We start from the raw sequence: 12,967 nt of genomic DNA, 5'->3' as shown, positions 1-12,967 counted from the left end.
CCTGCTGCAGCCTTGGGTCTTACGCGTTGCCACATTGCCTAATGTTTCGGCATTGCTCCGTGGTGTGCGAAGAGCGTCCGTGAAAGGCGCAGTAGAGGTCTTTTCGGACCTTCTTGCGGGCTGGCTGCTGATGGTTGCTTGCTTGCTGGGCGTCTCATGATATATGCCTGCATATACATTTGCGTATAAAAAGACACAATGAGGTTCAGTTACAATAAAAGGCTGACCAAGATTATCTATCCACCCTGACAATTTTGTTTTGGCTAGTTTCAGAGCCTAAATATTTCGTTGTTATTATGGAGTAGTTTCATATGATAAGGAGCAATTCTGCTGAGATATATGTTTGGAGAAAATTCATACTTAGTTGCTTACCTGACTTGATGCCTGTAAGAAAGCAAGCCGAGGAGCCAATGGAGTTTCAAAGAATCAGATCGGAGGCGGTGAAACTGGCGAGAAGGGCGACGAGCGGCGGAGTGGCGCGCGACGGCGGACTGGCAGCGTTAGGGTTTGGAGAGTGATGGAGGCGGCGTGAGGAGCGAGAGGTGGAGGGGGCGGGGCGTGGGTTGGAGGCGCAGTGGAGCGAGAGGTGGGGGACCGATGGCCCGCGATGCGGTGCCGGGGGAGGGGAGCGGAGGAATTTCGCGATCGGAACAGGAAGGAAAGTGCGCGTGATTCGGGGGCGCTGCTGGGTGAGGGAAGGCGATGGGTACGCGGGAGACGTTAGATTGAGATGAGATAATCTGGACTGTTGAGTGACAAATGAAAGAATGAGTGATAAGTGATGAGTGAAACCATTTGTTGAACTATAGGGTAGATAGATAACTCTATAATATTTATGTATTCTAAACCAAAAATATAAATATTCACAGGATATTTTTAGTTGGTGGCGCACCCATTTTATAATATATGGTTGAAAATAAGACTATTTGTCCTCCCTGAACTTCATGTTGTGCCATGCCAAGGCGGCAGCCCAAACATGACCCAACTATTGGGTCGGGCCAACACGGGCCCGACACCATTCGGGCCGTGCTATGCCTAGGCCGTACCAAAGCGGCGTGCCATGGGCTAGGCCGCGGGCCATAAGGCCATCTAAAGTTCAGGAATGTGCTGCTGATTTTTTTTATTAGAGCATGTGTTAATGGGATTGTGAGTATGATGTTGCGGGTAGTGATATGTGTTTGTGTGTCTCTGCCACGTTTCGAAAAAACAACTGATATACTCCAGTATACAAAGATTGCATTTCAAGGTAGTTCTCATCTTAAACAAGATCCGATGCGTCCATCCATGATCACAAGGCTGGGAACATTCCTCCCTCGTAACACCTACACTACACGTATGAGCTGAACCCACCGCTCAGTCAGGACCAGGGTTTCCCAAACTGCTGGGGCCGGGGTTACCGCGTCCCGGCGGTAAGCACGGTTACCGCACGGTAACCGTGGTAACCGTGATAAACCGTGCAAAATTTATCAAAAATTCAAATTATTTTTTAAATTTATTTGAATTTAAAAAGGTTACCGAAGTATTTATATTACCATACCCCCGCGATAAACCGGTTACCGGCGGTAAGTCCAACCCTGGTCAGACTCAGGAGAGACTCCCGCGGGAAAGCCGAGGAGTTTCCCGCCCTGTAGCGCCCGCCGCTTCACTCCCTCCCAATCCCCCCTCCTAAACCCAGCTAGGTTTCCGCCTCTCTCACCATCTCCATCTCCATGGCCCCGAAGCGCCGCCGTGCCCGTCCGGCGGACGAGAGCTCGACGCCGCCGCCGCCGCCTCCTCCCTTGCGGACGGCGCCTTCGCATTTGCAGCCGGTGGTTGTTTTCGCCCACGGCGCCGGCGCCCCCTCTTCATCCGACTGGATGGTCCAGTGAGCTCTCACTCTCTTTATCTCTCTGTCCTGTCTTCTCTCCCCCCTTTGCGTGTGCGCGTATGGATAATCGGAATTGTGGCGACTATTTTGTTGGTAGAGGTAGCGTCTTTTTTTTTTTTTTGGTATGTGCGTGATGATGTGCGAAATTGAGGGAGTGATTTCTCATCTCTGTTAGTTGGAAGGATATGGTGAAGGATGCGCTCGATGCTATCGAAGTTGTCACCTTTGATTACCCATGTGAGTTTGTCTGATGAGCTCTAAGTGCTGATTTGTTGACCCCTCACTGTTCGCTAAACTCGTTGATGAAAATCTGTTGGGGGGAGAATTTCATGGTAGAGCAACAATTTGTTGGCTGCAGATATGTCAGGTGGGAAGCGCAGGGCTCCGCCGAAGGCGGAGAAGCTTGTTGATCATCACCTTGGTGTGGTGAAGGACGCTGTAGCGAAGCATCCAGGGCACCCACTTGTTCTGATGGGGAAGTCTATGGGTTCAAGGTGATATGTGGGAGCTTTAATCTCGTTTATTACTTTATTTCAGACTTGTTTGTGTTTTTGACATCTGTCTCAAGATTGTAGTCCTCATACATTTTTCAGGGTCAGCTGTATGGTGGCTGATTCAGATGATATTATTGTTTCTGCTGTCATATGCTTGGGTTATCCGTTAAAGGTATCCTCTGTGTTGTGTGGGGTAATATGATTGCTACAATGTATGAGGATGTAACCCACATCAAAAAATGATTTAGCCTTCGGTTTCCATTATATAATAATTTGTAGGACCTGAACCAGTTTTTCAGGAAAAGGGTTGCTGTGATTTTAAAACATGCTCCACTTGGTTATTTTCACTCTCTGTTATGGCTCTACTTAGGGATGTTTTGTTTTGCATCCTTGCTTTCTTCCTCTTAGGGAGTGAACGGGGCAGTGAGGGATGAGACACTACTGAAACTGAAGATTCCAACAATGTTTGTGCAGGTATTTCTTTCTGAACACACTTTGAAATGAAAAATAATATTCAATATTTTTTAAGCTTGGTATGCAATGCATTTTTGTTCACAGGGCAATAAAGATGGGTTATGCCCTTTGGATAAGCTTGAGGCCACTCGCAAGAAGATGAACTGCAAGAATGAACTGCATGTTATTGATGGTGGTGACCACTCCTTTAAAATCGGCAAAAAGTATCAAGAGTCTACTGGAGTGAATCAACAAGCTGCAGAAATGGAAGCTGTTAAAGCTATTGCAAAATTTGTGCAGAACTCCATAGCAGGAACCTGAACTTAGCTGTTTATGTACTATTTAGGGTGTTGCAAGAATTAGTATGTTCATGCCTTTTGGTATCACTTAGATGTAATAGAAAGCTATTTTGCTAAGATGGCAAGAATTAATATGTTCATGCACTTGGTATCATTTAGGTGTGAAAGAAAGCTATTTTGCCAGGATGCTAGTTTTGATTTGCGCATCCGCATCCAACATCTATTTGTTTTCTTGTCAAGGTATGCCATGGTTGAAATCATTATCCTGACTACTTTACATAGTTGGGCAATACTGCTTATCTGCGAGTCATGAATTTGTCTGTGGGTATCACGATTTAATTGTAGGTATAAACATAACTGTAAACACAGTGAAGTTTGTAATTATCAAGGGATTTCTCTTTGCTATCATCAGAGCAATATGAAGTACTTTGTACAAGATTTCTGTTGTTTAACATCAATCTATTTTTTAGATAACTTACACCAATCCAAATCCATGAAGATCTTTTGACATCCATTCATGGTGCTGAATTTATGTACAGAAGTTGGCAATCATGCATGTAAGTTTACCTTGCGTTCCTACATATATATTTTTTTGGAAGTTTTGTTTCATCATGCATGTAAGCTATTATGAATGTAATATTCTGTACAATGTTCAATGTCAAAAGAATTGATAAATCTGTCCTGGTGTTACATCCATAAAACTTCTTAGAATAATTCTGGAGTTACATTCATGCTGTCGTCTTTGTTTCATCCTGGTTCCATCTCCATGGTTTTGCTTAGTAGACACCCAATCATGGGTGGAGCTTCTTAGAGGCTTATCTAGGCTATAGCCCTCCCCTGATTTAACTACTACAATTAAGTCCCTTTACTTTGTGACAGGTAGCAGAAAGTAACTGTAGAATGGTCCCTACGCTGAAAATAGTTTGAACATTATCCCCCTCAAAATTTCTCTTCAAGCTCCGCCACTGCGCCCAATGTTGACGATAAATCATTTTAAATCCTTATATGCTTTGATGCAATCCTTGTGTCTATGGTAAATCATGTTTGGTAGCATGGGAGGTAGACTCTTATTCCGAGATAGAGATGCTCAACATTGGATGAGTTGAATAAAGGGCTATATTTCCTTAATTTTATTTATATATTTGAATTGTATGATGTACCTTTGAACTTCGTTACTGTGTTTGTTTTCATTTTGCTTGAGGAGTTGTTTTCTTGCTGAGGTCTAGGGTGTTTCTTCCAGTATATGGACCTTGTGTTTTGTTTTCTTTAGAATTGACCAGGAGCTGTGGCCCTCAGTGAGATGGGCAACTGGAAATAACATCCTAATAAATGTAGGCTTGTAATAGCATGCATCAAGAATCATATTTTTATAAATTGAGATTTTAACCCCAACTTAAGAAGTAGGAATGATCATGATATGAAACTATGAGCGCAGTAAACCCATTCTTTATTTTTCACATTCTACTAAATTTCATATGTCAGGTGGTAATGATCACTTAATTTGTGAATGGTCTGGTTTTGAAGCCATCTATTTTATTAATGTTTGTTGTAATATGATGAACCTTTTGAATGATAGACAAGAAAACTTGCCAATTTACTGATGTTAAACAACTCCAACTCTTCTAGGTGAATATATTAAACAAATCGTAAATTCACCTGGTGAATATGGTGTGCTATAGCTTCAGTTTTCATGAAGTTCCAATTTATGGACATGTGGGCTGCATGCCTGCACATGCATTCAAGTGATGTGGTACAATGATATATCATAACCTCCGTAGAACCTTTCAAATAATAAGCTTTTTTTTATATAGGGAGAAACAAGACAGATACATGAATGATCAGAGACAATATATTCTATGTAACCAAGCTTTGGTAAGTCATAAAACTTTTGCTAGTCATATCATAGAAGAGGGCTTACTCAATGGCAAGCCATAGAAATATAGAATCTTAAAAATCTCTAATGCATGGAAACTTTCACATAATGTGAAGCATATCGTCCTTGTGTAGCATTTATGGGTACAACAGACATTTCTTGCAAACAAAACAGATAATATAGTTCAATTTTCAGATTAAGGGTTATGCCCTTTTGTGTCCACATGACTTGTTGGAATTTTCACTACATTTGCTTGTTCAATATCGTGAAGCACCTTAGGTGCTTCCTTGCATTTGCTGTAAATGCAGTATACAACCAACTGAAGTATACCCATTATGCTGCCGATGCAGTTTGGGGTCTTCACAAGAAAAAAAGCATGTCAGTTTGATATATAGAAGTTTATTGTGGCTAAAATTGATTATGTCCTTACCGCGATAAAAGGATCCCTTCCTATGACTCCATATGCCATCCAGGTTAAACTTGTGAAGAGGGTAAACAATGACAGATAGAAAGGCATGAACTCAACACTCTTTGTCCTGATAACTTGTTTCTGCAATTATGGAAGTACATATTATATTTTTAACCATTCAAAATAAAATATGTGTAGAAGTTGTCTTGTTTTGTTTCTCTACCATATCTAATTGAATGCTTTGTTCCTCTATTATACTTTCTGATGTGAATAGCATTTCATTGAATCATCATTATATCTTGAAGCACATGTTACTTTTTAGCATTTTTCTTTTTTATTGAAGTTCAGTATGAGATCAATGTTGCAAGGTTTTATCTTGCAGGCTGATATTCTATTATCTGAATTTCATAATTCCTCAGTCAATATAAGTAACAATACTCACCATAGCTACCAGCGGAGAGCCGTACATTGATATGGAAGACACTAGACCAACACTACCAACAAATACCTTACGTATATGATGGTTGTGTATTGAAAAGCTTGAGAAAAACACAGTCATGCAAAAGACTGCTAGAATCAGAGATGCCATCAGCATGACTTGCTTCTGCAAGAGATTATCAGTCAGTGTTAACATAATCAATCAAAAAATTCACATCCTGTAAAATCTCTCTAGTAACATGCCATGTAACATCAAACTTTTATAACCACTTAGGCACAACTATGAAATAAAATCATTTCTTGTTTCTTCTGAACCGGAAATGCGAGTGTTTGTTCTGTCTTACGTGTGTCTGAGAAGAATCAGACATAATATCCTTTCTTTCAAGAGAACAAGAAGCACCGATGGACATCATATTTTTAGTGTTCTATTTTGGTATAGTGCTAAAATTTTGGGGGTGTGAGATCAGAGATTTTACTACTGGCTAGGTACTTATGATTTGGATCTTACTTAGTTTGCCTCTGGTTCTTATCAATATTAATTGATTCATGTTGTCATGACTATATAACATCTAGAACTTTCTAATCTCACAACTTTGAACCAAAACTGCATCACATGCACAAGTTCCCTAGAGGCCTTTGCACATGGTTATGTTAGAGCTAAAAAGAACAAAATCTTATATGACTGACTTTGTGCTGAATATAGTACTGCTTTTGGAGTACAAACAGATAGAAACATGGTCATTTGAGTTCAAAATTTTGGATAGATTTTTTTACTATTTTATCCAAGCAAAAGCTTGCATTCGTTCCTACTTTCTTCTGAATATGTCATAATTATACAGCTGTTGTCGTCTTACTATATTTTGTTGTATTCCTAATATAAAATATTAGTGCAAACAACTTCAAAAACTTGATAGACACAGAAGTAAATTAGTTTACCCATGGAAATCATTGAAATGCTGAAGGAACAATAGAAGAGTTCTTCAGAAATGACCTACTTTTTTTCCTCTTGGAGCAAACCATACATATATGCTGATGAATGTGCCTTCAAATAGCACCCCAAGTGAGCTGATGCTGCAGACTGTCATGTTCTCCCACCCATAGCTCACCACAGGAAAACCATACCAACTGTATGTGAGGCAGCTGAACAAAGCTAAGATATATGGTATGCACGAGAATTCTTCTACACTGGCCTTCTTTATCACTCTTTTAAATGTCAATCTAGGAAACATAGTAAAAACAAGTGTCAAGCAATGCATTATATACTGCGCAAACATAGTATAGCTTATGATGTATAGACATGTAGTTGGGTACATTGGTGCTGAGTAGAGGAGCATGCAAGCTACAGATCCTGCAGGAGAAAGAGTATGGTGTTATGAACATAAAGAAATTAATCGAAGTAGCTTGTGGGTGCAAATACCTATAATTCCCACAATAAAACGTATATCAGGAAACATTCTTTTGTGCTGATTGATGAAGCTATTTTGTTGCCCCTGGAACTAGATTTTTGGATAGTTCATTGTTTACAATATGGGCAGGCTATTTATAATGTGCAATGGCTGTTTAATGTGGGAATGTCGAGATATTGCTCAAACCACTAAGGTAGAATATCTGTTTTTTTTTGTTGCTATGAGATTTAACACAGTTTTTTTGCAAACATGGAGTAATGCTGGTATTCTCTTTCATGTTATTACCAGCATCTAACTATTTTATTGCACCTATGTACCTATGATAATAATATAAGTTTCATGTTAATTTTGAATCTGGTCCGTCACTGGAGTAGGAACTAGCGAACTAGCCAATCAGTATCTATTGTACTTGCAACATAGTTAGATGTGAATATGGTACTCAACTTCTAGATTTTAATTGACTACGAAGATACGGAACAGCAGGGTTGGAAATTTCGGTCATTTCGGTCCCCTCCGAAACGATATTAATTTGGCTGAAATTTTTGAATTTTTCAATTTTTTCATGAATTTGGGTAATATTTGTTCAAATTCAACTAAATTTTGTTCAAAATTTCAGAAATTTTGGACCGAAATTTCGGGATTTCGGAGACCCCCGATCAAAAGCCCTAAACCGATATAGTGAACCCTGCGGAACAGCATTAGCAAAAATATTAGCTTAGAATCGTTGCTCTTGGATGGCACTTCTGATGCACGATGAAAAGCAAACATGAAAACAATCAATTGCTTTGCTCTTTTATCCATTTTTCCTTCAGTAAGTTAAGCTCATAATTTTGAAAAGCAGCCATTAATATGATGCTCCATTACTCCGTCATATAGAACAGTTCCGTTATTCCAATGAAAGAACTGATGCTGTTGCTTGCCACTCTTCAAGAATAACGTGTCTTTTTCTGGTGACATTAGTGAACATCACTAAAACGAGTAAGCTTCACTAAGGTTTTGCTTCCAGCTTTTGAGAAGATGCTCATGATTAGAGAGATGAAAGATTCAAGTATGAACCCTTTTTAGACCTGTAAATAGTTTTACAGGTCATGAAGCCAAGAACTTTGAGTTTTTCATAATGTTTTTGACTCTTGAAGAATTAGAGTGCAGTGCATTTACTGAAGTAGCAATTGTGGTTCTTTATGATTCATCCATATCTGGTAAAGAACAATTGTTTTTTTCCTTGAAGATCTGATGCTGTCATGGCTACAATTGTAACCTCATATATGAACTTTTCTGATGAAAAAGCAGTCTATGTATATATTTTTTAACATGTGGTCATTCTGATGCGGCTAGTTAGCTCTATTCTCTCTAAATTAAGTTGGTTCTATTGAGTTGACGTTACTAATTTTCTTCTGAATCTTCTAAAGCACTATTAACAAACTTTTCTGTTATAGGTACATGTCCCCTCCTTCAATCTGAGTGCTGCCCCTCCTCCAATTGTTCAGTTCGACCTCACCACAATCCTGTGAGTTATTTGTCATCTACTGGCAGCGCATTTCTTAGCAAACACATGGTGACCAACCCTCTCAGGTTCTTTTGTTCTGGTACCAAAATAGATGGGATGTCTGATTCTGCGTGGGGCTACTGAATTCACCTGTCCAGAACTTTTGCCTGAGATGGAACATGGCCTCGTTTGCTCCAATATTGTGTGGAGGAATAAGTTAATGTGGCCATGTTTCTCCTGTTAATTTGGGAATAAGTCCTTTGGTTGATATTAACTGCAAAGACAACATGACAACCCACAGAATAAAGCTTGTAGAATCAACTAACAAAGTTTGTCTGCCATCAAATATTGTTGGCTATTTTTTTTGTTCATTGGTGCAAACATACCCTAATCATTTATTTGGTCAGCATTTATTTGACTTATTACAACTTCATGCATATGAGTCATACCATGCAATGTGCACTTCAAGAGATTTGAATTACGGATATGGCAAAAGAAAGTAGTATTTGGAAGTTTAAACACCTATGATGCACTTATATTGCAATCATTACTTCCACTGAGTATAAACTTACGGTTAAACTTGGATGTCTAAGCTATTTACCTTTCCACAGTATGCATTGAAGCAGGAGAGGCAATCTGCAGGCAACCACTACATATAGTAAGGGATACAGGCAAGTTCCATCTTAATTTTTAATCCCTCTTTTGCAACTTATAAGGATCTGAAACTTTTTTGTCTTATTGGTGTCCTTTTTATACAATTAAGAATGCTGTGAATTATGACCACTCCTTTTGTGTTCCATTAGTGCAGCCTTTCTGGCACCAATCGTGCTGAAACTATTTAGCACTCTCATATCTTTAGTTTTACAGCCCATCATTCCATAAACTACATTAGTTGTCTGGTGGAAAGCTAGATTAACTGTATACAAGCATGACTGATTAGCTTTAGAGGCGCTAGTTTTGGTAAAATATTTGAGACAATCTACCATGCTTGCTTGAATGTGTTGCTTTCAACACCATTAGGAAACCATATGACTGGTTAAGTTAAAAACCTGGTCAACTCTAGGGAATAACTTGCCAACAGACAACTGATCCTGGTGAAGGATCCACGTGGCTGCCTGGGAGTCCGTTAATCTAAAAAAGAAATTCCTTTTGTTGGCTGGCTCAATGGAACATTGTCGTCCCATGATATGATGGTGATCACCATGATCAACTAATTAATGATGTGAAACCACCGAAGGAAACTATGAAGTGAATTAGAGCAATGAGCAATCTCGATGCGTAGTGTCATAGGCAGTGTCTAGATGAGAGAGCACATTAAATATTAATTTAAACCTAACCTCCCCAATACATAGTTTCTTCATGTTTTTTTTCTATAAAAATAGATATAACAAACATTTGTGTAGGGGTCACCGCATTTCTATAGGAGGCCATGACAAGAAAACTACTAGCATGTCATTGTGCAGTTTTCTTGAGTCGTCATATTTTACTCTCATTAGCTCAGGCGCCACATCAAATTTTTAGCTTATGTGGCAGCATAATTAAATCTATGGAAACTATCCTACCTAGAGCACTGGAGCACTAGGACTGCCCTTATAGATTACTCGTTTAGGATTCACCCTTCTTTTAAAAACAAATGTTAAGAGATGGCCGAATTCATTAATTAATATACAAAGTTTCAAGTTAAAGTTATATTTTTCGCTCATTACTAAGTCCGGTTAGTGCTGGAGTAGATATACTTAGTTTTGTTGTTATGTTAGTTGATTTACATTGCAGTTCGTGGAAGCTTTGTCCGTGATCGAAATTGTTGCTTCTGTACGGTAGCCGTGATCAAGAGGAATATGACATTATCTTACAGAGCATCAGTGATCTATAAATTTCCAGGACAAACTGATCTAGCACAGAATGAAGCAGCAGAGAAACCAAAAATGAGATATTTGGAGCCTCCACCCGGAGCGGACCACCAGAGAGATGGCGGAGTCGGCGAAAGATGGAGGTCGCGGTGGACATCACCACCATTAATGGGAAGGTCGATGTCTCAGGCTTGCGGTTGCAGCTGAGAAACCTCACAGAGTTTTCAGCTGTGACCACATTTGATTGATTGAAGTGCTAAGGACTAAGGTAACGTGATTTCTGCAATAACGCTTTGGAATTTTGGGTCGCTGCCGAGGTTCTTCAAACCCGAATACTCTGTTCACAGTTCTGAGATTATATTTCTTTTTCCTAGTATATATTGCGGTTGTGATATTCTTCTCTCGATGTTTGCAAAAAAAAAACAGAGAAGGAAAATAAATAACTTTCTTCTTCTGATGTTATAGCTGCACGCTATTTGTTTGAATGAAATAGCTGAGTGGACAGCTACGTGACATGGTCCGTATGTGCATAAGTTTCATAAATATTTGAAACCTCTTCCAAGGTTATATAGTCATATGGAATTCTTTTTTAATATAAAGCAACTATATTGTTGTTGGACCATTCATTGTGTTGGCGGATGGCATTGTGTTGACGGATGGCATGAGGCCCTTCGACCAAATCTGCCGAAACCCGTGGCGAAGGCTATGGAGCAAGAACGGCGTGAGGCGAAGAGTCGTACGAGTGTCTTGCCAGGCCAGAGGCGTCTCAGGCGAAGGGTGCAAGGCGAAGACTATCTGCCGAAGGAAGACGACTTCGCCATGGCAAGTTCGCCCCCGCGAGGGCCGAGGAAGCCTTTCCGGCCCAACAAGCTTAGGGGCTATAGGGCTAGCGATCGCCAGACGGCCCATCAGGGGCCCATGAGCCCCTATAACATTATGTACCCCTGTAAATGTCCCTTTCGTAAGGGTAATCATGTAAATTCCCCTGTACAACCTAAACCCTAATAGTAAAAACCTGTAATGGGGCTATTAATAGTCTCCTAGGGCCATGTAATGGGGGGAGGGGAAAAAAAGAAAGAAAACAATTCAAAATTCAATACACTTCGTTTCCTTCCAACCACTGTTGAGTAACCACGTCTTTCGACGTATGCAGTTGTCATTTCGACAACAGCTGGCGCCGACCGTGGGGACCTCCGAGCGAAACCACTGAGAGCGAATGCTACCGAAGAGGGTCGTGAAGGAGAAGGTTGCCAGGCGAAAGGAAAGCGACGCCGGACCGGACATGGCCGCCGAGGAAGGAGCAGAGCCTTCGGCGCCCGTGGCCGAAGATGGAGGAGGACAAGCGCCATCACAACCGCCTTCGGCCCCTGCAACCTTTGTGCAAGAGCCGAACGCGGCCGACGTGGCGAAGGCGGCTGCGGCGGCAAGGGCACTCCAGACCAGGGCGGAGATCCTTTCGACAGGCCAACTGGTGGTGCCCCAAGCCGCTCCATCGCAGCCGGCAGCGGCCCCAACTGCGCTCGCCGTTGTGCAGGCCCAGGTCAGCCCTGACCCCGAAACACAAGCCGAAGCCGACATGGAAGCCATGCGATAGAACATGACATGGCTCCAAGACATGCTTCGCCAAATGCAAGAACAACAACAAGCATACGAGGCGGCAAGGCGGGCCAAGGCCACGTCGGCTCCAATCCTTCAGTATTCGGCAGGTTATGTCCCACCTCAAGTCCATCCGCAAGTGACGACCCAGCCCTTTCCGCCACAAGCCACACAGGCGCCGGTGTACTTCGCCGGGCAGCAATCGGCCGCAGCAGTGCATCCGGCCCCTCACGTGCAACAGCAAGCTCAACCAGTCGCTGCCCAAGTACACCATCAACCACCTGGCCAAGCGCCACAAACAGTGGCGGAAGGGGCTTCGGCTCTGCAGGCGCAACTTCAAGCTTTCCTTCAGCAACTCAACCAACCCCACTGCATTTCAAGTACAATCCCATCGGCCCACCCGGAGGGGAATACAAGTCAAGGTGCGCCTAATTGGTTGCCACCGATTCAGCCGGGCCTGGGAGTTTCGCCGTGGAATCAAGGACCGCAGCTCGACTTCGTCAACGCTGCTCAGGCGCCAACCGTTCGGCAGCAAGCTCCAACTCCAGGCTTCGGAACAAACCAAGCACCAATCCAAGCTGCCATGACGTGGTCGCAGCCAATTTTTGACCCATCCATGGCGGCTCAGCAAGTACCTCCAGTTGGAGCCGGGCAGTCGAATGCCACGGCCCAACCTCACGCACAAGCTGCGATTTTGCCCTTCGCCACACCGTACCCGCAGCAAGGTGCGGTAAACAGGGCGGGAGGCGAAAAGGGGCTACCGCTGAGTGGGGGAATCAAGACTCGTCCAATCCCA

General features: G+C 41.9%; 2 protein-coding genes across 2 annotated transcripts; one reads left to right on the top strand and one right to left on the bottom strand.

The window, feature by feature from the left end:
- Positions 1 to 1,607: 1,607 nt before the first annotated feature.
- Positions 1,608 to 3,296, top strand: LOC4338108 (uncharacterized). Its single transcript, XM_015783450.3, has 6 exons — positions 1,608 to 1,864; positions 2,043 to 2,104; positions 2,226 to 2,361; positions 2,461 to 2,533; positions 2,770 to 2,835; positions 2,920 to 3,296. Exons 1-6 carry the CDS (start codon positions 1,710 to 1,712, stop codon positions 3,133 to 3,135), a joined length of 708 nt encoding a protein of 235 aa, XP_015638936.1. The 5' UTR covers positions 1,608 to 1,709; the 3' UTR covers positions 3,136 to 3,296.
- Positions 3,297 to 4,879: 1,583 nt separating this feature from the next.
- LOC4338107 (bidirectional sugar transporter SWEET3a) lies at positions 4,880 to 7,403 on the bottom strand. The gene is made up of 6 exons (NM_001420282.1): positions 7,251 to 7,403; positions 7,145 to 7,181; positions 6,829 to 7,051; positions 5,838 to 5,999; positions 5,417 to 5,536; positions 4,880 to 5,344 (listed from the first exon to the last, which is right to left on the bottom strand). The coding sequence occupies exons 1-6, from the start codon at positions 7,285 to 7,287 to the stop codon at positions 5,183 to 5,185; spliced, it is 741 nt and encodes a 246-aa protein (NP_001407211.1). The 5' UTR covers positions 7,288 to 7,403; the 3' UTR covers positions 4,880 to 5,182.
- Between the last annotated feature and the right edge of the window lie 5,564 nt (positions 7,404 to 12,967).

Source organism: Oryza sativa, chromosome 5 (assembly GCF_034140825.1).
Source record: "Oryza sativa Japonica Group chromosome 5, ASM3414082v1".
Lineage (NCBI taxonomy): Eukaryota > Viridiplantae > Streptophyta > Magnoliopsida > Poales > Poaceae > Oryza > Oryza sativa.
Note: the sequence above shows the minus strand (reverse complement) of the source record. Positions and strands in the feature narration are given on the sequence as shown.